At 40.4% G+C, this 26,972-nt stretch overlaps 2 protein-coding genes across 3 annotated transcripts in view; one reads left to right on the plus strand and one right to left on the minus strand.

The window, feature by feature from the left end:
- The window catches only part of LOC126273386 (neural-cadherin), a 432,448-nt gene that overhangs the window by 302,076 nt on the left and 103,400 nt on the right, over positions 1 to 26,972 (plus strand). The window lies entirely within an intron of this gene.
- Positions 5,778 to 26,972, minus strand: part of LOC126271862 (uncharacterized) — a 34,220-nt gene continuing 13,025 nt past the window's right edge. For both annotated transcript variants that reach the window (XM_049974200.1, XM_049974199.1), the window contains exon 2: positions 5,778 to 7,970. In XM_049974200.1, the coding sequence (XP_049830157.1) occupies positions 6,754 to 7,956 (1,203 nt within the window). In that variant the 5' untranslated portion in view covers positions 7,957 to 7,970 and the 3' untranslated portion in view covers positions 5,778 to 6,753. The remainder of the gene's footprint in view (positions 7,971 to 26,972) is intronic.

The following is a 26,972-nucleotide window of genomic DNA, read 5'->3' on the forward strand; positions in this document are numbered from 1 at the left end:
GAAAGTTACTGTCAGTCCAAATTCGATTATAAAGGTGAAGGAGGTAACGCAGACTATGGTATGATAAATGCAGCAACATTTGGACGTGGACGCCATCCAGTCCCGTGATGGAAGAGCGAGAAGAAGAGCGTGTGTGTGTTGGAGTTCCCACATAGAGAAAGTAGTATTATAGCTTCGCTATTTTCAGAGGTGAAAGCAAGAGGTCGCACTTCCGTTGCACATTTCTTCGGCAGAAACGCTGGTAGCTAATTTGAAGAGCTCGAAATCTCAGCAAAGTGTTGACCCAATGAATTAGAGATTGAGACTGGGTCCACTAAAGTATCATGCGCGACAGTTATTCCAGAGATCGGGGAGAAACTAGACACACCATATAATCACTGAATTCGACTCCAAACTACTGAGGAGGGAGTGAAGGTGTTCAAGAAGCTAGTAAGGAAATCCCAGCCTGCCTTCTTGCTGTCACGGATGATGCGATGGCATCACACACGTAACTGTTTATAGCAGATGCAGGTGGCCAAAGTAGGATGGTGGCGGATAACACGAAGAGCACTTCTCCGTTCGCGTATTGCATCACGGCATGCCTCGTTCCCTCAAGGAAATGGACACTGAGGAAAATCAGAGGTGCGTGGTACTTAATGTTCTGCGGCTGTAAAACTTTTGTAACATGAGTGACTGCAAGAGAAGAGAAAAAGTGTCGAATCGGCTTGGGAAAACTTCTAGCATCTTGGGCACATAGATGGCAGTTGTGGCTGTAATCGAAGGACACATGGAAAATGGTCACTCGAGTGTGTATCAGCTAGAGTGAACCATTCGAGCTAGGTGAACTGTACCAATCAAAAGGTCCAAATGAGAGAAATCTGTCATGGAGGCAGACAAAAATGTAGGTTCCCCAATATTGAGGCAAACAAGATCCGCTTGGTGGAAGAGGTCAATCAATAGAGAGCCCAACAGACAAGGATGCAGAGATCCTCAAAGCGGATGGTGGGCACTGAAGTCCCCAACCAACAAATATGGGGGAGGGAGCTGACCAAGGAGATGAAGGAGATCAGCTCTTGTCATCGGTGTGGACGATGGAATGTATAGAGTTCAAAGAGAGGGGTATCCAGAAAGGGAAAGACGGACAGTAACAGCTTGGAAGGAACTGTTAAAGAGGATTGGATGATAATGGACAATATCATGGAGAAGAATCTTAAGTCCCCCCATGTGCTGGAGTGCCATCGGGCAAGTAGTATCGTAAAAGGATCAACAATTCATCCCGACTGGCTCAAATGCCACGGATATTCTAATGGATAATTAATGTAGGTTGGACAGAAAAGGGAAGAACCTTATCACAGTTGCTGTCAGCTCATTAACCACTGAGAGCCAGCAGCCAACAACGTGGAACAGCATTCAGCCAAAGGCAGAAGATCTTTATTCATAGGCAGCTCCTACCACCAGCGATTGGCCGGTTGATCGGCTGCCAGCGATGCTCCTAGGCGACACAGAAGACGGCCAAGGGCGGTTACCGCCATGTGGCACTGTATATGAGACATGCCGTGGTGGAGAAGATAAGGAACTTTGTTCCTTATGAGCCTTCTTGGAAACAGGATGTTGAGATGAGGGAGGAATTGATGGTTGTGAAGTCGGGGTACGTAAAATATCTTCCTGAGTAGGCCCTTTTTTGTAAGCCTGGGAGTAAAGTGAGCAGGTGATTGTGGGGAGATTGAATGGGTGATCTTTGCAATGGCTGATCTAACGACCGTGGCACTAAAGGTAAGATCGCAAGTCTGTGTGGCTGCCTCCTTAGTAGGCCAGGGAGATGCGAGGACAGTGCTATATTTACCTGCTGGGGCCACAGTGGGCTTTCAACTGGTGAATAACTTATGAGCAGCAAATGTAGACACCTTTTCCTTCACTCGGATTTCCTGAATAATTCATTCATCTTTGAAAATGGGGCAATCTCTAGAGGAAGCAGCAGCATGGTCACCCATACAGTTGATGCAATGAGGGGATGGGAGATGGACAATCACCCTCATGAGCATCCCTGCCACATGTAACGCATTTGGCCAGATTGGAACTCAACTGGCTGGTATGATTAAACCATTGACACTGATGGCAGTCCATAGGGTTGGGGGTGTAAGAGTGATCGGAAATTATCTCATATTCCGCTTTAATGTTCAATGCAAGTTGAACTCTGTCAAATGTCAAGAAAAGAGTACAGGTTGGTACCAAGTCCTTGTCAACCCTCTTCATGACTATGTACAGCCATTACACTCTGGTCAGACAGGTAGTTTTGAATTTCCTCGTTGGACTATCCATCGAGTGATGAACTTTTAAGTGTGGTGCACTTCCACCTGGACAGGGAAGGTGTGTGGCAGAGGAGTTTGCGGTAATTTTTGTGCCTGGAGCGTACTGACTGTTTCTAACAACAAGGTGCCATTTCGTAATCTGGAACAAGACTTTATAGGACCTGCAGTTACATTGACACCTTTCTGAATAATGGAAGGGTTAACTGTGGATGGAGAAGTCTTGACCTTTGTCAGACCGAGAAACAACAAAGAACTGTGGCACTGAGGGAAAAATTGTCTGTGGCTGAGACTCAACTTTCACTTTCACTTGTGAGCAGAAGTTGTAGATGTAGAGGAAACCATTGTGAAAGTACCACAATGATTACCGGCATCTCCGATGGCATGCTCCTTCCTCATGGGGACCCTCTCTGAGAGCACTCCCACCTTAGATGATTGTTCACACCTCCTGAGAAATGGACGGAGGGACCAATCAGCATGTTCGGAAAGTTCCACCTCGGGTAATCACTCCTCCCTGTGCCTGGCCTTTACCAGGGTGTACGTACATGTCCTACCTGTCTACCCGGGATGTGGAATTACGCGTTACCCCGTCACCGACTATGCGTGAGAATGCATGGGTTGGCCTTCAGACACGCACAGGGAGAAAAGAAAGAGGAAAAGAGGAACAAAGAAGAAAAAAAAGAGGGGTCTCAAACGCCACAGCGGAGAAAAGGGTAAAGAGAAGAGGCAAGGAAAAGAGAAGGACAAAGGGAGGACAGAGACTTTCCAGCAAAGAAGAGAAGCTATGTCTTACCGTTACAAGCATCCATCTCCGGACATAAGCACAAAACATACTCCTACAGAAGGAGAAGGGGAAGGGGAAGGGAAGAGGTGGTGGAGGGGGGGGGGGGAGGATGTGGAAAAGGCAGGTATGCAGCCCAGAAAGGAGAGAGAGCCACACTAGCTCGGGGTCCTGTGCTCGTCATACATGTTTCCACAAAAGAGTTGTGGACCCCCTTGGGGGAGGGGGGCGGGGAGGCTTTTGACTGTGTTGACTGGAGTACTGTCTTTGAAATTCTGAAGGTAGCAGGCATAAAATAGAGGGAGAAAGGCTATTTACAAATTGGACATAAATTAGATGGCAGTTATAAGAGTGTAAGGGCATAAAAGTTTTGCAGTGGTTGAGAAGGGAATGAGACAGGGCTATAGCCTACCCCAGTGTTATTCAATCTGTACGCTGAGAAAGCAATAAATCTATAAATGAAACCAGAGAAAAATTTGAAGTAGGAATAAAGTACATGAAGAAGAAATAGGAACTTTGCCAGAGACAGCAAAGGACTTTGAAGAGCAACTAAATGGAATGGACAGCATATTGAAAGTAGGATATAAGATGAACACCAACAAAAGCACATGAAGGACAATGGAATGTAGTGTAATTAAATCTGGTCATGCTGGGGAAATCTGATTGAAATCACACACTTAAAGTAGTAGATGAGTTTTGCCATTTGGACAGCAAAATAACTGATTATGGCCAAGGTAAAGAGGATATAAAGTGCAGACACTAGGAAAGAATTTCTGAAGAACAGAAATCTGTTAACATCTAATATAGATTTAAGTGTTATTAAGTCTTTTCTGAAGGTATTTGTCTTGAGTTTAGCCATGTGTAGAAGTGAAATGTGGACAATAAACAATTTAGATAACAAGACAATAGAAGTTTCAAACTGTGGTGCTACAGAAGATGCTGAAGATTAGATGAGGAAGTACTGAATGGAACTGGGGAGAAGAGAAATTTGTGGTACTACCTGACTAAAAGAAGCAATCAGTTGGAAGGACACTTTCTGAGACATCAAGGGATTACCAGTTTAGTAATGGTGGGAATAGTAGAGGGACACTAAGAGATGAATACAGTAAGCAGATTCAAGAGGGACGTAGGTTACTGCAGTAGTTACTCAAGAAATAAATAGGCTTGCACAGTATAGAGTAGCATGGAGAGCTGCATCAAACCACTCGTGGACAAGAGTTGCAATGGTTGGCAGGTTACAAAGCCACTGTTACGCAGCACTGTGCAATGATGTATATGCCTTATCTGCTTAGGTAGAGCTATCATTGATGCGGTAGTTGGTAGATCACCACAGCAACTTACTAGGTAAGGACCTTTTGGACTGAGAATTCTGAGGCCTCTCTCAGACTTTTGAACAGAGTTACCTATCCAGGTACATGGAGACCTACAGTTTAATATGGCAACATCACCATGGTACAATTCTGCATTTTGCACATTCACAAACAATGTCAGAGGAGAAAGTAGTGAGTGAAAAACACTGGACTGACACGGTTCAAACCCAGAACTTAACAACTAAGCCACTGACAGACAACTTCAAATTGTACTTGGACAATAAACAATGCAGTTGACCTAAATGTTCTTACTGTTTCTGTTCACCAATGAATGTGCAGCTGTCATAGCATTTTAATCACTGACTTTTCTGGAGTATAAGATGGATTGTGTGGTTGCTAATCACAAATGAATAGAGTGATCTGAGAGCTCTTGTCAGCAGAAGCTGTGTTGATTTTTCTTGGAGATTTTTGTTCGCCAAAAGCTATATAATGTGTTAGCACAAGATAAATTCCAGTTCCATAATTCTACAACAGATTGATGTAAGCAATACAGGTTTCTGTTCAGTCATTATATGCTACTGTAACTCCATACACTGCAAATATTTTGAACTAACCTTTCTTGCTCTGCCACCAATTCCAAGGAAATCCATTTAAATCTTTCCAGTTTAACTATCTGTAGTCTCTTGTAATTTTTATGGGTGCAGTTATTACCTACATTCATTATTTACATCACCAATATTATCCTTATTTTGAACTTCAGCTGTGTGGGAATGTTAACAAGGTTTTCATTATTGTTTACTTCTTTTTATGTTTTATTTGTTCAACAATTTCTTTTTTATTGTGAGATGACTGCAACTGAACATGAGTTGATCAATGAAATTTTGGTAGTTGAAACTGATACTAGTTCATGGTGAAACAATCACATTAGTGTTTGTGCAACACAGAGTTCCAAGTTTAACTTCAACTGAGTTCATTTTTTTGGGTAGATCTAAGATCAACTGTGTGATACAGTTGGCTCTGAGTGTTCTTATTCCTACATAGAAAGTGCAAAGACAGCCATGCTCATGAAGTAGTGGGCAATTTATGTATATCATTCTATTGCATAGTGGCAACTTCTCCATCATTATCATTGTCCCCTCACCTGTGCATCTATGGGCCAAATAATATTTCCTGCAGTTTACTCTGGTCCTTAAAATATTGTTTGTGAAAGAAAACAGCAGGTTATGTGCAATCACAGCTTTATCATTTTTTTCTAGATGTGCTGCAGCTTTCTTCTTTTTAGCTGAAAATAATCTTAAGTACTGTTATGATACATACAAAGCGGACAAACATTTTCATTTTAAGTGTGGCATATTGCAATGTTAACCAACTGTCCCAATAGAGTAAAGCAGATACCAAAAAGTTATAAATAATTGTTTAATCAAATTCCAAACAGTACATAAGTTGTAAATTTAATCATGACAGACCAAAAGACAATTTCTCTATAGAGCACAAACAATTAAAAAGTCGCTGCTTCTCAAAGTTTCTCAGTAAAATGTACTCATTTTCAAACTGTGTGGTTAACAATCTCTTTGTTTTCAAGGAATGCATAAATTACAACTAAGTCACAGGTATTAAAATTCTTGAAGCACAGGCATTTACATTAGGCTTATCTGCTAACATTTAAACAAAACAGTTGTCTCTGTCAAAAGAAACCATTTTCATGCTCTTTTAGGTGCATTTCTTACACGATATACCATATAAATACAGCTAACTAAAAGTACGAGGTAGAGGTTAATTTATGAAAAAAATACATTTCCCTCACAATAGCACTCAGCTCCCTGATATTTCCATCACAACAACTTTAAATGTGCTGCTGATTATTAATTAAGTACTCTGCTTTGTTCAATGACACTTTCACAGAGATGTGAACTAAGGTTTTTTTTTTATGGACAAGTGCCAATCCCATAATGCACATTAGACTCGGAGCATACAGTTGTAAATTTCTCGTTACACCAGCAGATGAACTTCATTCATATGACTAATTTTGTTCTTTGATATACTAATGGATCTTATTCTTTTCCATTTTAAAGACAAAATATGAGATCTGTTATAGCTTAATAAATGTTACCTGTTCACAATGAACCTGGAAAAATGCTAACATTTTCAAGATGGAGCTGTAATCTCATTTTGTTACTGCCTGCAGCCGGTGCCTGAGAGTAGTGCTATCTCTAAAACTTAACTAACTGCTTAATGAACTCTATGTGATACATAAAAATGGTAACTGATCTCATTATAGATAGGAAATTCTTACTTAATTGGAATACTTTCTTATCTGTAGCTGCCGTGTTTCTGGTGAGAAATGGAATTAAGTCCATCATTTACAAAAAAAATTAATTTAATGAGAGATTCTATCTTCTGCTTTCATATCACCATCTCTCAAACTGTCAAGTGTTTTCTGGAAATGTAGTAAATACGTCACAGAATCTTCAGTAGTGTCACGAATCTTCAGTATTTCTTCCTCGGCTTTACTCAGCTGTGTTGCCATCTGATATAGTATGTCCAAAAAACTGAGGTCCTTTTGTGGCGTGTTATACACAATGTGGTACATTTGGGTTACAGCTGTTGTCATCCCATTTATCTGATTTTTCAAACTTTCAGATGCAGTCAATTCAAAGGAATTATCATTGTTGAATGGCAAAATATTTAATGCTTCCTTTAATTTCTCCAGGTGCAATAACACGCGTTCAACTCCAGACTTCAACTGTTTCCTCACTTGACCAGCATCTAAAACTAATCTGTCTGGGGTCATCAATGACTTGTCAAGTTTCCTAGTTTTAGTATTACTTGAGAGAGTTACAGTAGATGGAACAGTCTGAGATTTCACATTGGTTGTGACAGCTCCAGCAGCTGGCATTTTGTTTTCTAATTGGTTCTGGTTCCTGCTCAAAATGTTCATTAGGGCCTCAATAACAGCACTCCTCTTGTAAACATGGTTCTCATTATTTTTCCCAGTACCATTGTGAGAGCAGTCTACTCTCTCATCAGTTATCATGGCATTAGGATATAATTCTGACTGTTCCTTTAAAACATCTGGCCTGATCTGAGACACTTTCTCACCTGAGGCCTTATGAGGATACTTACAGCTTCCTTCTTTTATTTGACATTTTTTATCTGTATTATCAAATCCACTTTTAGGAAGGTTATCTTGTTTGTTTGGAAATGATTTTCCATGTTTATCATTAGTTTCACCAACCATATTTTTGTTATTAATATCTCTGTCTACTAGGTTCGCTGCAGCTGGTACACACACAGTTGAAACATCACTCACATGATCTGCACTTTGTTGACCTGCCGTAACACAGTCTGATAAACTTTTCTCTTTTATATCTATTACTTCCTTGTTCATCATGAAACTATTATCCCCATTAACAGAACGATCACACACTTTATCCAAAATACTTAATGTGTCTATGTTGAATCTCTTTTCTGACAGAATGCAGTCATCATCAGGTATATCATCTTCAACACCTTTAGTTACCCCCTCTGTGCTAAAATCTTGGTTTTCGTCAGTTTTTGTCAATGATATTATGCTGCCCATACCTTTTTGATCACCTGCAAAGGAAGATTAGTGAAAGCACTCATCCCATCATAAATTTACCTTTTCAAAAAGAAAAATGGACTAAGAGAATAAGACTATTAAAAAGCATTTTACATGTGACAGAAATGAATAAAACACACATTAAATAGCATTTACTAACAGAGTGCACAGTTTTATGGTATGATAGATGTATCTTTTAAACAAATAATGACAATGATGAATCTACGCAGGAAGCAATGTAGCACAAAATGAACCTTTTGTTGGAATGTAGAGGCACACAAAAAATTAAAAAGGTTGTTGGAACAAAGTTACAAAAATCAAAAGAGTGATCTCAAGCATACTCTAAGTTTCTTCCGTAAATATGGACAACGGGGAAAAGGTCGCAGGCAGGACACATGGAAACAAACTGCACCACACAAAATATCTGCAGTAATGCTATGATAATTGGAAAGGAACAAAACATCAGCTTCAAAACCAAAATTTGTTGCTTACAGCATGTAAGATGGTGCTGATGATGATGATGATGATGTGAAAGAACTACTGTGTACGAAGAATCTACAGCAGAAAAAGTTCCAAAAGTTTAGACATAAGATGTTTAGCAAAATGTTTGAGAGGTGTTTCAGTATGTAATTGTGCTATATTGCTGCACTTAATGTCAAAGACAGTAGATTTATTACCAATAAATAACTTTCAGTAGTAAATTTTGAAATCTGTTTCCATAGAACAATCTGACAGAGGGAATGAGAATAAGTAACTGAACAGATATAAAAGAAGCAAGAATCGTGGGAACCAGCAGCACTGCTATTGTCAACATTTTTATATCAGTAAACACATTGAGATTGCGATGCCGTAGTACAAGTGCCCATACAGTTGCTAAAACAACATTTAAGAATGAAAAGAGAAATAGAAACAAACTATAACAAATTTGGGAGGCTGAAATCATCAAGCCGACTACAAAGTTTAAACATGCATTTTAAGTCACCAACATGAAGAAAGAGAAAGGAATTGACTTAATATACATGTGGGAAATTCAAACTGGGAAGTAGTACACAACACACTTGTCTTTAATGAAAAATCTAATTTTTTCTGTGTCATCCCCACAAAAACACTTCAAAATCAAATTTAATACATTCAGACCCCCCCCCCCTTTTTCTTTTTCTTTTTCTTTACACACACACAACTGCTGCCACCCACTACTGCTAAAGACAAGCTCTTAGCTGCACTTGCGATTGATTTCAGGAGATACCGATGCAGAGATTGCTAGCGATTTGTTGCTCGTATGCTGCATCTCCTGCATCGCAGGAAATTGCCACGCCATCTCCTTCATTGGTGTGATATTCCACTGCACTAAGAATTTTGTAAGAAGTTGACTTCTTAACATAAAACCCAGAGTTATATTTTTGTTAGTATTATTGTGACAGAAATTTGAAATTCTGAGTATACTCAGATTTCTATCCACAGGCTGCTTCTCTGTTGGTCTGACTAATTGATTTTTATTGTTTGGCCACTTACTATTTCAAGTCTCGAGTTGCTTACAATACAGATATCTACATTTAGGACCCTCTCTCCATCAATGATCTCCAATGTTCTTTATATTTCTGAGCTCTTACAAAATTTATAAACCACAGAATGTGCAACACTAAGACAGATCATCATCCACATTTAGTATATCCAGAATTTTTCAGTCCTTGTACATGTTTGAAGTTTCTGTACTAATGTTCACATCCCAGTACTACATCTAATGTCTTTTGTATCAAAATAATAGTATCTCCTTTTGTAAAAACAAATTGATTATCTGTTCAAAGTAATATTGTAAGTGGCTTAAAAGTCAAGTTGCTGTAAGCCAAAATTAATAAATAAAACTTCTCAGCTCTAATACATGAGAGCTAGTGTGATATATATTCACTGGACATGTTGCTACCCAAAATATCAGAATATTTCATTGTACCAGTCAAACCAGTAGCAGTGTGGCATTCCACCACTTGATGACTTGAGATAAATGTCTTACCTAAGGCAACCCGAAGTTGCATCATTTTTGACACGTGCAGTTGTGTGTAGTAGTAGTAGTAGTAGTTGTTGTTGTTGTTGTTGTTGTTGTTATTCGTGTCAGTACGTGTTTCAGTGCTTCTACGAATTTTGAAGGAGCAACCGTATTTGCATCAGATTCTTTCTAGTTGAAGGAACCTTAAGCTGAAATTCATTGCATGCTGACAGAGGCATTTGGTGAGAGTACACCGAGCCAAGCAAGAACACTTGACTGGTACAAGCACTTCAAGGAAGGCTGAGAATCTGTGGAAGATAGACATTCTGGTTGAACGTTAACATGCACAACACTGAAAATGATCACAAAAGTGAGTGACATGACTCATTAAGACTGAATGGAGACAATTCAGGATGCTCATACAGGGTGTGTACGCGGACAAGGAAAAAAAATTCCTGGATTTCCCGGATAAAAATAACCTTTCTCCTGGGTGAAAATACACTTTTTCTGTATTCTGAGTCTGTGTACCTTTGCTCGGAACTGTAAAACTTATCAACCATTGAATCGTTGCAGTTTTATACATCAGTGTAGAATTTCCTGGCACTTTACAAAACGACACTTAACGATCTGTGGTGTGCAGCAACATGTAGGCTGCATATTTTCATATGACGAAAGTTTAAATTCGAATTCCACGAAACACCGCATGTTATTTTCCGAAGCCTTGAAATCGAGTTTATGATGTGCGGCCAGTCATAGCTCATGTCACGTGATCTCGCCAGCCAATGATGGTGGATATTCAGAGCATAGGACACATGATGCAGTCAGCCAATAGCAACTTCTTTGTTCAGTGGCAAGACCACACAAATAGGAAACGTTAACAGTTTAAATTAATATACATGGTGTTACAAGAAAAATAAAGCTTTCACCTATGATGTTGGTCTCTAAGATTAATAAGAGAATCTACGTTTTCACATATAATGTTGATCTTTTTTGGGCGTGTTACACTTTAAGACATATCACATAAATGTGCCAGTAAAATGTTTAATAATGACATAAATGTCTGGTCATCTGGGTTCGAAATTCTTCACAAAGAGTTGATTTCTAAATGAGAATCAAGTGTTCTGTGATTTAAGAAATTCATCGTACATTCTCGCACATAGTTCATCTTGCGTAAAAGGAAATTTACTTTGACAGTAACGCTTTTCAAACCACCATTTGCATTATTTTCCCACAACTATTAGAAATACGTTCATTTTTGCAGTTGCCACAGAGTGCCAGATAACAGGCGCCACTGTGCTTGTGCAGCTACGACGACATAGGAAGCCCATGTGTTCATACGAACATTAAATATGTTATATCATAAAAGAAACAAGACATCAGAGGATACTCCAAGGGCATCGGAATTCCGTGAAACATACTACAATGCATAATTCAGACATTCATATGTCCAGATTCAGATGTAAATTCTCTTGGAGTACCAGTACTGTATTATTTCATGTTTTGTCCTTTATTATGGCATAATGCCATATGTGCTTAAAGATGAAAATGTGCACTTGAAATGCTGCGAACAGTTGAAACTAGCCAATAGTGTGGAATTAAACACTTCGTTTCAAATAAATGGACTGCCTCGGCATAAAAGATTAATAAAAGCCAATTTCATTTAGCAAACTGACGTAAATAACTTCATTGTTCTGCAAAGCAATTAATGCTTGCCTGTGAGGAAGGGGGAAATAAAATAAAAACTGAAGCTAATAACTTATTTTACCGTTCCATAATTATGTGAATGTATTTTAATTCACTTGATAGCTCCCGGCCACAGAAAACTGTTTTGTTTTTACTTGACATGAGAGCAATAAATGAAGAGGAAACAGCAAAATCACTAAACGTAAATACAGGGCATGTGAAGACTACCCACCTCCCCACTACAAGCAGAGTGTTCTGTGTATCAGTCCTGGATCTACAATATTTCTGCCCTTCCTTCCTCCCTTCCCCTCCCATCAGCAATTGAAGTAAGACTCCAAAACTTAAATCGAATTTTCAAAAAATGTTCATTTTGTAGCGCACAACTTTCTGAAGAGTCTGCTACATAAAACATATGTCTTCGAGGAACTGTACGACATGTTATTTGCCAAAAATTCAGTGCCACGCATCTTCACACGCCATTATTCTACTGCACATGACTGTATTTCGCTGTGTTGAATTCAAATGTGTATATTTTGTAATGGGTGCCATCAAGCTATACAGACAGTAGAAACTGAAATGGCTTGTGGTGCCAAAAACTCGCAATTAATACTGGATGGGATTACTTGTATCCAGGAGAACAAGAACTCTTCAGAGAATCTGCAGTCTTTATTGCCTGTTTTGGGTGTCATAAAATTAAACATAGGATACATAAAACCAGTAAATACAAGCAACAAGCAAGAAAGTACGCATTTCTTCAATCCCTAAGTTCTAGCAAATTTTTCTCCCTAATCTTTCTATGGCTTTATGTGGTGTGCTTTCCTTTCTGTGAAAGGATCTATTACCTCATCAAAGTTCGTCAAAAGTTTTGCTACACAAAAAACGAAATATTGTCTAATGCTGTAAAGGCTGTTAATACGAAGCTTACCCAAGACTGGTGTGGTTTCTCAATGCGATTATGTCTATTATGTCACCGTCTGCTAGATAAAACAAAATAAGCCTTTCTAATAATGCAGAAGTAATACACACCAAATGAATGAGACTGTTTTGAAACAAATGGTCACTTTTAAGACACGACATAGTACAATTCACGAAATACGAATATCAGATGCCTATTAGGCCTACTACAAGCAAAAATCTTTATGTTAGGAAATAGTTTCACATTTTATTCATAAGCTCCAGCTTCTCAAGCACAAGATCGAAAAGTAGTAATACGAAATTTTTATATAAATTTGGAATTGTCACGTTCTTCTACAATTTGTATGATGTCCCCGTTTCATCTCCTTCCTCGTTCTAACAAACAATATTGTCATCCGTAATTCTGTAACTATTCTTTCCAGTGTCAAAACTTATCCTCCTTTTAACTTCACTAACCCTGCCACAATCACCGGTTTAGTTATCTAGTGTTAATTCTCCAGTTAGGCATTATTACGTGTTCTTACAATGCATTTACCACGCTATTCCCAGAATAGAACTTAATGCCTGCTAGTTGGGGACTGTACAACTGGCCCTTACTAGTGTAGCGGTCTGGCTACAAACTTTGTCAAAATTTCATTTTCTTGGATACACCGAGAAGATAACACGTAATCTTTCTTACCTGTTATGGCTGTTAGTCACTTATTTCCACTCTGGTAGTTTGAATCCGTGGTTTTTGCTAGTATTTATAACAACACTGATCATTCGCAGACCCAGTCAACCACATAAACAGTGACTGGCATTCACCCGTTAGGCTTTATTACTCTCAGCTCGCATTGCCTCTTGCCTTTTGTCTGCAGAAAAGTTTACTTCTAGATGCGACGGGGATTCCCCTGGCAAAGACATCACATACACTGCGCACGCATTCAAATCTCAACTTATGATTCATTCATTCAGAAATCAACTTAGAATGTATTCAAAAATGTTTAAAAACTAATAGGGATGAGTTTCAAAAAAATCATATGAATAAGCAATAGACCAATGTGCGCAGGACACTAGGCACTTTGTGAAACAAAGTTTCCTAAACACCCTTTACTCTGCAGGCTTTCAAAAGTGAGAACAATACTGGGATCATTGCATACTTGACCAAGTATAGTTTTCTGATTTTTATAATGAAATTCTTGCATATTTTGGACAACAGCTCATATAGGCTACTATATTCTGTCTTTTAATGTTTCTAGCAGACATCAGATTTATACTCAGTTATGTTTGTTTATTCATATTCTGCTTTTAAGCATATCTCTCTACACAGCAATACAATACTGTGTTTTCAGCACTACCAGTTTTATCATTACCTGAAATGCTTTCCATTTTCTTGAGAATCTTCGTACAGTCTGAAGCCTGATTCCATTTTTCAATATATTGGCAAATGTCTTTGGAAATCTCAGACTTCACCAAAGACACCTAAACCATGCAATCTGTTTCTAGTTTCTTCTAAAAACATGTGAGCATAAGCACTTTAACTGCCCTAATATTGTCAGCTTTAAAACTCCATCCCTCCATTTGTAGAATGTTTCTCTTGATACGTTCACTTGTAGAATTTGCCTGCTATATTTAACTCATGCAAGAAATTTCCCAAAAGAATACTTCCTGTATTACAATCACAATCTCACTTTCACCCTACTTGACTAAAATTAGCACACTTAATTGGGTGTGCAGAAATAAATGACTACCACATACCATGAAATGACTTGTTAAACAAGAACACATTGGTTAAAAAATGAGATTAGGCATAAGAACACTCACCACAATTTCATATTCAAGAATCTTAGAAAATTTTCGTTTTCTTCTATGGACATGGCGAGGACATGATAGGGTTGTGAGGTACAGGGTAGGGGGATTGTGCTGTGTGTAGGGGAGAAAACCACAAGAATGACAGAAGGGCAACAAACACTAAAATGGACAAAATCAGACAAGAAAACCACGGAGACAACAAAAAACATGTAGAAGAGATCAAAGCAAGAGAGCAAATAACCATGTCTGGCTGACCATGAGAATAAAAAGGAGAAGCCAGCCACTACAACACATTAAAACCTCCACCCTAAAAGCACTAGGGTGAAGGACACAGAGGGGAAAAAGGACATGCACTAAAACATAGGTCAAATTATAAAACTCACCCTCATGAATAAAACGTAAAACTAAAGCTGCTGTTGAGGCATTGTCATCCAACACTGAATGTAGGGTGCTGGGAAAGTTAAAAGTCTGCCACAGAGCAGCTAAAAGTGGTCAGTCCAGCAAGAGGTGGACAACTGTCATTTGTAAGCCACAGCGACACCGAGGTGGGTCCTCGTGACGGAGGCAGTAACCATGTGTTAGCACGTATGGCCAATGCGGAGCTGGCAGTGGACAACTGATTCCCTGTGAGAGTACCGCATGGAAGACTTCCACACATTCGTAGTCTCCTTAATGACAAGTAGTTTGTTGTGCATACTGTTATGCCATTCGGTCTCCAAAGCCGAAAAACCCTGTGGTGTAAGACAGAACGCATGTCAATTTCGGAGATGCCCACCTCCAGAAGCGGTTTCCGCGTAGCCTGTTTGACCAGCCTGTCAGCAAGTTCATTGCCTGGGATTCCAACATGTCCTGGGGTCCACACAAAACACCACTGAATGACAGGTTCATTCCAGGGCATAGATGGACTTCTGTATGGACGCTACCAAAGCACGATGAGGATAGCACCGGTCAACAGCTTTAAGGCCACTGAAGGAGTCAGTACACGGGAGAAATGACTTGCATGGGCATGGGTGGATGTGCTCAAGAGCACGAGATATGGCTACCAGCTCTGCAGTGAAAACACTGCAGCCATCTGGCAAAGAGCACTGTTCAATATGTCCTCCATGAACATATGCAAAGCCTACATGACCGTCAGCCATCACGCCATCGGTGTAAACTACTTCATGGCTCCGGTACATGTCGAGAACCGAAAGGAAGTGATAACGGAGAGCCGCAGGGTTAGAGAAGCATGGTTAACTGAGTCCTTAGGGCCATGCGAAAGGTCCAGAAGAATCTGCGGCCTAGGTGTGCACCATGGAGGTGTATCTGAATGGACCTAGAGGAGAGGTGGTAAAGGGAAGGACTCCAGTTCCGACAGAAGGGACCGGACACAAACCGCAATCATAAGCCCTGACTTGGGCCGCTGGTGCGGTAGATGAACCGCTGTAATCAGGAAAAGGAGACACTAATTTGGATGCGGAGGAGAACTATCAATATGTGCAATGTAACTCACGAGCAGTTGTGCACGCCTAACTTTCAATGGTGGGATTCCGGCCTCCATCAGGACAATGGTTACTGAACTGATTTGCTAGGTGAACGCCACTGTGGTCGAGTAAATGCAATACTGACGGCGCCGCTGAACCGTAAACCAGACTCCATAGTCAAGGCGGGATTGAACAAGGCCTCTGTAGAGCTACAGCAGCTTAGAGCGATCTGCACCACAGCTGGTGTTGCTCAGGCAGCAGACAGCATTGAGGTGCTGCCAGCACTTCCACTTAAGCTGCTGAATGTGAGGTAGCCAAGCAAAGTGCTCAGAAATAGTGTTTGTGTTGGCAGATAACACACCATTGATGTTAATGCCAGGGATACCTGTGTGTCTGGTACCCAAAAAGACATCCAATCTTCATCCAGACATTGGAAGGTGATGTATGGCACCCAATGGTCGACACATATCTGTCCCAACAGTCCTGTTTCCATCATTTTATAAGCTGGTGAACACGGGCACGCGGGCATGAAGGCACTTAAAGGCTATTAGGTACTCTAGGGAAGGGTGCCACTTGTGTTGCTGTAGAGCTCGCTGACTCTGTTTAATTGCCTTGGCGACTTCTGGCGACCACCGAGGCTTCCCAGACTGCCTTATTTAAAGCCCACCTGCAAACCGGAAGATTAGTGGCGAATATGTGCCACGCATAGATCATGTTGTGACAGTAAATTTTTGACCTCCCTACCTCGGCCAGTAAACATGGTGTTATCCCACAAGGGGTTGTGTGTGTTAAAATCTCCCAAAAGTAGGAAAGGTTTACAGAGTTGATCAGTCAGTGCAGCCAATGCGTTCAGGTGTACTGCACCATCTGGGGAAAGATATACAATGCGAACAGTTATTCTCTGTGTGGTCCTTATCCTGACAGCCACAGTTTCAAGAGGAGTTTGAAGGGGCACAGCTTCACTACATACTGAGTTCAGGACACAGATGAAAACCACCTGACACTATATTATAGTAGCTACAGTCCCTTATAGCCTCAGAGAGCAGGGGTCACATTGCCGGAAACCAGGTTTTCTGGAGGGCAATGCAGAAAGCAGGTGTAGAGCTTAACAGTTGCCATAGGTCAGCCACATGGGGGGAAAAACTGCCGCAATTCCACTGGAGGATTACGTGATCATAAGACTGGGAAGGCATGAAACACTCAATGAGGCAGTCTACGCCTCAGCGTCACCTGCTGCCACCAGATGAGTACCCTGTCTGATTGACATTCATTGTGTCTGAGGGCCCAGCGAAATCTAGGTCCTCAGCGGAGGCCAGAATCTCCACCTCATCCTCAGACACAGATCCTGTAGGTAGTGGTGGTGTGGGTGCCACCGCAGTGCCTTGGTTTTTGGGGGTCTTTTTCTTTTTAGGTTTCTCCTGCTGCTCCTTAGGTTTGTCTGGCTGGGAGGGCTTCACTGATTCAGTCCCAGGGACTGAGGAGGACCGTGAAAGCCCTACGACCAGCTACCTGTGATTTCTTCAGTGACTGGCAGGTGTCAACTTTGAACTTTGCCACTGGTAGGAACCTGGGAAGGGAGTGACCAAGGGATCCCAACTGACGTCACCGATGGGGGAGACCGGGGGGAGGGGGGGTGTAGATTATGCAGGAGCAACAGCGACAGGTTGAGTCTGATGGCTCTGAGAAGCAACTGTATGTGGTGGAACGGAAGATGGTAGAACCGTTGTCGTAGTGGCAGTGTAGGTTGACGTCATATGTTCAGGATGATGTCTCTCATGGTGTCTCTTAGCCTCAGTGCAGGTCAGTACAGGATCTTGTATTCCATCATTTTTCTTTCTTTCTGGAGAATCCTGCAGTCTAGCAAGCTAGGTGGATGGTGCTCTCCGCAGTTGACCCAGATGGGAGGCGGGGCATACTTAGTATTGGGATGTGAAGGACATCCACAATCCCAACAGGTGACGCTGGAAGTACAGCAGGAAGACATATGGCTGAACTTCCAGCACTTTAAGCTGGAAGGTTACATGGCTTTATGTCGAAGTGGTAGACCATCACCAACACGTTCTCGGCTAATGTGTCACCCTCAAAGGCCAAAATGAAGGTACCAGTGGCAACCTGATTCTGATTATCCTTCAGACCCCATTGGATGCGCCAGACATAATACACACCTTACCACTTTAAATAAGTGCACAGCTCATCATCAAACTGCAAAAATAGGTCCCTGCGAAATATGATACACTGGACCATATTTCAGCTCTTATGGGGCGTGATGGAAACAGAAACATTCCCCTGCATTCAAAGGTGAGCAGTGCCCATTACTAGGCAGAGAATGCCGTTTTGATCAAGAGCGACCCTGACCACATTTTGGACAAGCCCTCCACCTCCCCAAACTTGTCCCTAAATGTTACACAAAAAACTGAGGTTTCACTGACAAGAAAGATTCCCATCAACTCTCGTACATACGAGGTACAAGGGTTTGCTTCCATCCTTAGCCTGGCATTCCCCCTCCCCCCCCCCCCCCCCATGGTGTGGCCAGTGGAGGGGGGGAGACGATTTCTGGTCATATTTATTAGCTTCTGGTCATATTTATTAGCATTGAAGTTAGGCCTTCACAGCTTAGAGACTGCTGGTGTTTGACCACCAGCAAGAGATGACGTATTATGCTTCATGGTGTGTCATCTGCCCTGATGTCACCCATTCCAAACCAGGGACCTCCCCACGAGCACCACCCAGCTGCAGCAACAGCCACCTGGCAGGATGGCCATTGCCAGGAGTCCCAATGCCCCAGGGTGATGGGCATCTACACCTTGGCATACGTGGGGAGTTAATGGTGCAGGCATCAGCAGAGCAATCCCTGTGTGATCAGGGAGCTACAACCAACAGGGTATGTGATGGCCCCACCACAACAGACTGGCTACCGTGCTGGATATCAGGTGCAAAAAAGCTAAGAAGTCCATGTCGTCAACAGGCAGAAAGTGATACTGCACAGAGGGTGGAGGAAAGCTATTTGGGAAAATTTTGAAAAATGGAGCCGAAACCCTACAGGGCCCCATAACAAAGGCGGAAACATGTGAGACTCCTTTTAGTCACCTCTTTCAACAGGCAGGAATACCTGCGGCCTATTCTAACACCTGCACTGACAGGGGTTGTGGGGGGGGGGGGGGGGGGGGAAGGGGGGGTGCCAGATAGAGATTGTTGCTGACAGCAGACGCAATTATTTCAGTCAGGCCTTAATAAATTACCGGATTTACTGGTTAAAAATTCACTTTGTCACGGGTGAAAAAACGCTTTTTCCCTTATCAATCCTTTGAATGGTTATGGTTTTATACACGGGGTGTAGAATTTCGCGGCACTTTAGAGAACGAAACTCAAGGAAAAAATACACGTTTTTTAAATGTCTTTGATGTGCGGCAACATGTACGCTGCTGTGTATTTTCGTATTACTAAAGTATACACTGTAATTCCACCAAACACCTCATGTTACTTTCCGAGTCATTGAAATCTTTTGCAATGCACTTTTGTAAGCCAGTCATAGCTCATGTCACGTGATCTCGCCAGCAGATGACAGCGGATATTCAGAGCATAGGGCACATGATGTAGTCAGCCAATAGCAACATCGCTGTTAAGTAGCACGTACTCACAAACTGGGAAAGTTAATAGCTTAAATTAATATACAAGAAAAGAAAAGCTTTCACATATAATGTTGATATTTTTTGCGTGTGTTACACTTTAAGATACATCACACAAATGCGCCAGTAAAATTTTTAATAATGACAAATGTCTGATCTTCAGGGTTCGAAATTCTTCTAAATGGCTCGTCATCAAAGAGTTGATTTTTAAATGAGAGAAACGCTCTGTGATTTAAGAAAATCATGGTACATTCTCGCACATAGTTCAACTTACGTTAAAAGATATTTACTTTGAAAGTAACGCTTTTCAAACCACTATTCGCAATATTTTCCCGCGACCTGTTAGAAATAGGTTCGTTCCAGCAGTTGTCAGTGAGCGCAAAAACAGGCGACACCGCGCTTGCGCAGCTATCATGACGTAGGAAACCCGTATGTAAGTACTTGTAAAACATTGAAAGATCACACGTTATTTCATAAAATAAAGAAGAAATCAGTGGATACTCCACGAGCATCGGAATTTCGTAAACCTTACTAAGATGTGCACATTTAAAGTGCATACTTAAAGTGCACATTCGTATGTCCAGATTCCCAATGAAGTAGACCTCGACCTGATATTAAGCTTTTCAGTGTGGTAACCAGGATGTAAATTTTCTTGGAGCACCAGTACTGTATTATATTATGTTTGGTTCTTTATTATGGCGTAATGCCATACGTGCCAGAAGATGAAAACGTGCAGTTGAAATGCAGCGAACAGCTGAAACTAGACAGTACTGTGGAATTCAACATTTTGTTTCAAATACATTGACTGGCTCTGCGGAAAAAGTTAATAAAAGTCAAATTTCTTTAGCAAACAGACAAAAATAACTTCATTGTTCCGCAAGGCAATGAATGCTTGAATGTCAGAAAGGTGGAAATAAAATCTGAAACTAATGACGTATTTTAGCCTTCCGTAATTAAGTGAATGTATTTTAATTCACTTGATAGCTCCCGGCCACAGATATCCGTTCTGTTTTCGTTTGACGTGAGAGAAAACGAAGGGGAAACACCAAAATCACTAAATGTAAACACGGGTCACGTGGAGACTAACCACTGTAACTCAGTCTGTTCTGCGCATCAGCCCCGGATCTACGATATTTGTGAACTATACTAATACAATACCGATTCTAAAAAAAATTGATGTTTCAAAAATGTTCATCTTAGCGCACAACTTTCTGAAAAGTCTGAAACATAAAACGTGTGTTCGAGGAAATGTAAGGCATATTATTTGGTCTGAAGTGTGCCAAAGAGCAGTGCCACGCCTCTTCACAAAGCATTCTTCTACCGCAAGTCACTGTATTTCGCTCTGTGGAATTGAAACGTGCATATTTCGTCATGGAAGCCATCAAACTATATTCAGGACAGTGGAAATTGAAATGGCATGTGGTGCCTCTCCTCCTTCCATTCGGACTGTTTGACAGCCAGCCCCTCTTTAAAAAAAGAAAAAAATCTCGCCATTAATAGCGGATGGGATTATTTGTAACGAGAGAACAAGAACTCTTCAGAAAATCTGCACTCTTTATTGCCTATTAGCTAATAACTTGCTATTTTGTGCGACAAAAAATTAAATATAGGATACGTTAAACCGATAAAGACAAGAGACAAGCATGAAAGTACGCATTTCTTCAATCCATAGCTCCTAGCATTATTTTCTCTCTAATCTTGCTACAGCCTTACATGGTGTGCTTTCTTTTCTGCGAAAGTATCCATTACGTCAACAAAGTTCGTCAAACGTTTTGCTACATGAAAAACCGAAATTTCATTATCTAATACTAAAAAAAACTGTTGACACAATTAATATCCAAGACTGGTGTGGTTTCTCGATCTGATTAAGTCTCTTTTGTCACTGCCTGATAGATAAAACAAAATAGGCCTTTCTAACATTGCAGAAATTTTGTAACACATACCAAATAAACGAGACTGATTTGGCATAAATGTCCATTTTTACAACACGACAGAATATAATTCACGAAGTACCAATATCAAATGCCTATTAGGCCTACTAGAAGCAAAAAGCTTTATGTTAGGAATAAGTGTCACACTTCATTTCATTCATACGCACCAGTTTATCAAGCATGAGATCGAAAAGTAGTATTACTTAATTTTTATATAAATTTGGAATCGTCTTATTCTTCCATTATTCGTGTGATGTCCCCGTTTCTTCTCCCTCCTCATTCTAGCAAAGTCTTGTCATCACTAATTCTGTAGCTACTCCTGCCATTGTCAAAATTATCTTCACTAACACTGCCAGAATCACAGGTTTAGTTATCCCGCAATTGTTTTCCTGTTAGGCGTTATTACGTGTTCGTACAACACGTTTTCCGCGTCACTTCCAGAACAGAAGTTAAGGAATTTGTCAAAATTTCATTTTCTTGCATACACCGAGAAGATAATACGTAATCTTTCTCACCTGTTATCCCTGTTAGTCGTTTATTTGCAGTCTGGTAGTCTGAATCTATGGATTTCGCTAGCAATTTTAACAATGGTGATCATTCGCAAACCCAATCAATCACATAATCAGACAGCGATTGTCATTCATCCGTTCAGCTTTACTCCGCTCAGCTTGTACAGTCCCGTCCCCTTTTGTCTGCAGAAGGTTTATTTCTAGGTGCGACGACGATTCTCCTGACAGGCATCACGTACACTATGCACGCATTCAAAAATGAACTTATGATTCATTCAGAAATCAACTAAAAATGTGTTCAAAAACCAATAGGGAAGCGTTTGAAAATCATATGAATAATCGATAAGCAAACGTGCGCTGGATGCTAGGCGCTTTGTGAAACAAGTTGTTTTTTCCTCAAAGAATATGAATTTGGCGCCCCCTTTTCTCGGTAGCATCTAGCTGTTTGCTGCGACTGCTTGCACAGCCAACGGCCACATTCCTGTAGCCAGAAGCGGGAGAATCTACTACTCAAACGATACTCAACAGCGCATGCGCACGAGGCCGCTCGTAACTGTTAAAAAGAATCTAATGTAAACAGTTGTGACTTCACGCTCATCGGAGGCAATTTGTTGTTATGAAGCATTGCATAGTCTTTCTAAAGCCTTAGACACATTTTGCCGTTGGCAGACGCTTGCATGAGCACTGTGTGTCGTTGTTGTATATGGCGCATTTCCTTTGCAATTTATTTTGTTTTTTCCCACGTTTATGTTTTATTGTTGAAGTATTATTCTACAGTAGTATCCTTTGTTAGAGTGTCGGTTCTTACCAGTCAAAATTACAAAAATTTAACTGAAAACTAAAACAATGAAATATTCCTGGGATTAAAAAAAAATCCTTTCCCGGTTTTCTCCCCGATGAAAAAATTCCCACGTTTTCCGCATCTCCCGGCTGACCCGGATCGTGCACACCCTGGCTTTCTAGTTTTGAAAAAAGACTGTCCAAAAACTGAATATTTCTAGGAGTCTCTCATTGTACCCGTATGCAACTCCATGTCCCCTTCATGTGGTGAGTAGCAATTTATCCTTTCTACGTTGCTGATATTCCATCCTGGCTCTCAGTAGCAGTAGCAAAATAAGAATCAAGAGAGGTTGAGTAACAGAAAATAGAGGGAGTGGACCATCTACAATGATTGTTGACTAGTCTCTCTCTTTGTGTTTTCTTCTATGTTGAGGATAAATATTGTGTCATTTCGGGACTTTCAGCCCAAATTTCCCACCGAGGCATTATTCTTTAGTTGTTGACCTACTTTACTTACTTTAATATTAAAATCCTTCGTTATCATTTATCAGCTTCTGAAATCTTTAATAATACTAAAACTGAAATAGATTGTATTTCACTAAACACTGAATAAACTGTACAGAATGTGACAGACATTTGAACTGCAAGTCTTCTAAGAATCAACAGACACAAAGCAAAAATAGAAACAAAGCTAGAGGGGGAAAAGTCATCAGAAACGAGGTCAGAAGTATGATGATTAATTTAATTACAAGGAGGTATGCCAGGTTAAGCAACAAGTTTAGCATTTCGCGAAATTTAGGTTATACTATCATAAAATGAAGAGGTAATTATTTAACAAAAGTAATTACAGAAACAACAAAATACTGGGTGTATCAAAAAGAGTCATCCGATTTTAAAAATCATAACAATTATGTTATTTGAGATAGGTACATTAACACTGTACCAGTACTCTTGGAAAGAGCATACACTAGTTTTACATGGTTCCTTCTAGGCAGCAGTGGTGTGGGCCCACTTCAATTCAAGTAAAATGGTGTCAGGACAAGAGAATCCATTTTGTGTTTTACATTTTGCGCAGTGCAGGTCTGTAATAACTGTTCAGCGTGACTTTTGTAACAGGTATGGTGTGGATCCTCCTCCAGCACAGAGCATTAAGACAATGGCATGAAACAGGTTGTTTGTATGACATCAAATGCATCCACCATAGTTTCACAGGGAGTCCACAGAAATCCATTTGCCATGCAGCTCAACATGCCCCTGATGTTCATCTGGTGTGCGTGTGTTGTATCTACGTTTACACATGAAACCATACAAAATTGAGCTAGTGCAAGCTCTTCGTGAAGGTGACAATGTGAGGAGTTCGGGCAAGATGAAGTTCCACACTTAGTGTTTAGGTGAGGCAACAGTCCATTTAATTGGAAAGATGAACCATCATAACAGAATGTGGGCGCAGAACCACATGAAGTTGCACAACATGAGAAGGACTCACCAAAATTTAATGTTTTGTGGAGTTTTGCAGGAAAAGGTGTATGGTCCATTTTTCTTTGCCAAGAACACTGTTAAAGGAAGCACATATCTCGATATGCATGAGAACTTTCTTTTCACAAAGGTGGAGACTGATTAGAACAATTTCATTTATCAACAGGATGGGGCACCACCACATTGTCACCTGGAAGTGTGGGAACTTTTAAATCAAAGTATTACTGAACGATGGATTGGTCAGCCCTACATTACTGGCCTCCACGGTTACTGGACCTGACCGTACATGATTATTTCTTATCTTTATGTGCCTCCATTACCAAAAATGAATGAACTGAGACATCGCATAACCGCAGCTGTGGAAGTTTTCACTCAAGACATTCTCACTGCAGCGTGAGAACAAGCTGAATACCGCATTGACATATGACATGCATCTTAAGGGGGGTGTACTGAACACCTAAAAAAAACCTTTTTGAGTTTCCCATTCATCAAAAAACAAAGTTCAATATATATGTTTATCAGTTTCAGAAATTTAGGCGTGCCAAATTTGGTTGATTTTTTTTTTATACACCCCGTATGTTGCATGAATAAGAGAGCAAAAGAAAAATCCTCACACACTCATTAGTCCTGCCTGGATTAATTCACTATGTGATACCCACCTACAGTAATGCCACAGTTACTCTTTGTGAGAAACTATGCAACTTTGTGGCCAAGGACCATAGACAATCCAACTGTCTCTTGTTTCCCCAGGTCCAAGTTCCCTCTGCGTATTCCTCTCAAATGGGACTTAACAGAAACATGAAGGATGACTTCTGAGATGACCTTCAGATGGAAATATTTACCAATCGCAAGAAGAACTTAACGACCATCAAGGCCCACATGATTATCATAGCCATTTAAACTGTATTTAAATCATAGTGATGATGAGGAGAACAAACCTAGATTTTGATGCAATGTAGTTTTCAGAATTTCTCTTGACACCAACTACAGAGTGATTTTCTTCATCATAAAAATGATTAACTGCTTGTAATTAATATCAAAGTTATTCCATCACACAGACTTAACCCACAACACAAGGTGACAGTCCTCAGATTAAAAAAGAGGTAAACATTCCGAGATCAAATGGTGGAAACCAAGAGCCCACAACACAGCTGTGTAGTAAAACTGCATTTTTACCTATTAGCATAACCTCAAGCTTGGGTAATTACCTGGGTGATATTTATGAGATAGTTTTACAACTACAGCCACACAAACTTTTGGCATCACGAAATTAGGGTGCCCACTTACTGAAATGCAAACTTTATCATGGGGAAATCACCCGAAGAAGAAAGTACAAGGCAAGAAGGCAGTCTTTAATATATAGTCAATATGGTAGAAAAAAATATAAGGACTATGATATCAAAATATAAGCAAAGGAGCTGTGGTGGAAGCAAAGAGAGGGCACTATTGGCTACAATGTGTTTATTTACAAGTACCAAGTAGAGCATTAAGCAGAGTATGCCAACGTGCCAAGACTCTTTAAGGGCAAGGCTGGCAACTGATTCCAGTACAAGCAAAATATACTGCAAATGTCGAAAGCTTATTTTAGTGAGCCTTTCAGTATTGAATTTCTTCACTTGACCCACACAGTTTTATGGACTGCAAATATTCAGATGGTTATGAAATCTGTCACGAAATCTCCTGAGTATACTGCGGGGGAAACAGGCCACTGCAGAGGTGGCCTGTTTGAAATCCAAGGTTAAGAGTTTTCTACGTAAACAAGCAAAACTTCTAATAATGAATAAATGGTAACTATTTGGTCAAATGTCAATCGCACAGCTACAAATTTCATTTGCTATAGCCAGATCTCATATTTGGACTCAAAATGTACAGTAACTTTGACCTCTGATGAATTGGTAATACCAAACTTAATATCCTGCAATCAAAGCTAGATAAACCTAATGAGGACTTGCAGTTTCAGTATGCCATAGCCATATCTCTTATTACTCGTTGTTCACTTTTGACTAACAGAAATGTTTCCTGGTTAGATGCACTATTCACCTTAAAAGCAATTTCAACAAAAACCACAACTTTTATACAGAGGCACCTGAACTGCTTGTCGTTAATTATGTGTGTCACATTCTTCAGTTGTTGCCTTGGGCTTGTTGACTATGTGCTTCATAATTTTTTGTCGGTGGGTGCCACTATCCCACTTTTTTCATCAGTCCAGTATCTTCACTATCTTTACAATGATAAGAGTTTCTTCTTATTCGGGCATTCCTTGTTCATGTTAGCAGCACTGAGTGTCTAAATACCTCTTGTGGTGTTTTGCCTTTAGCGTTCTCATTACATGTCATGGTAAACTGATTTTACTCTGTTTCATTTTACTCACACTTTGTTATGACAACCAAACACATTCCCCCACCCCTCCCAATACCCCGTTTAAAGACTCATCTTGTGTTTAAAAGTCTTAAGTGGGCAAAGATAACACGTAGGCTAGGAGTTATAGTATCCAGGACATAAGCCTACCCAGCAAGGAGCAGGTGCACCTCTTGACTTCCAGAAAAGGAAATTATAGTTTAAAAACCAACTTGCATACTGTCTTGCAACGCTCACATAAATATCAATTCAAGTCAGTTAAAAGGAACTTGTAATGACTACTAGAGTCATTTGTCATGAAATCTCAAGCTGACCCTCACCTTGGAACTAAAAATACCGTACGCTTTCTAAAAGCTTCCAGTAGAATTTTGCCTTTGATAGACTGATTCTCCGAGTTAGCCAATGTCAGAAACTACTAAAACTGAATAAATAAAGAACTTGCATGTAGATAAAAATGTTCTGTCTAACAGATAAGTACTGTGTGCAAATGTCATCCAAACTAC

Source organism: Schistocerca gregaria, chromosome 5, assembly GCF_023897955.1.
Source record: "Schistocerca gregaria isolate iqSchGreg1 chromosome 5, iqSchGreg1.2, whole genome shotgun sequence".
In the NCBI taxonomy this organism is placed as follows: domain Eukaryota; kingdom Metazoa; phylum Arthropoda; class Insecta; order Orthoptera; family Acrididae; genus Schistocerca; species Schistocerca gregaria.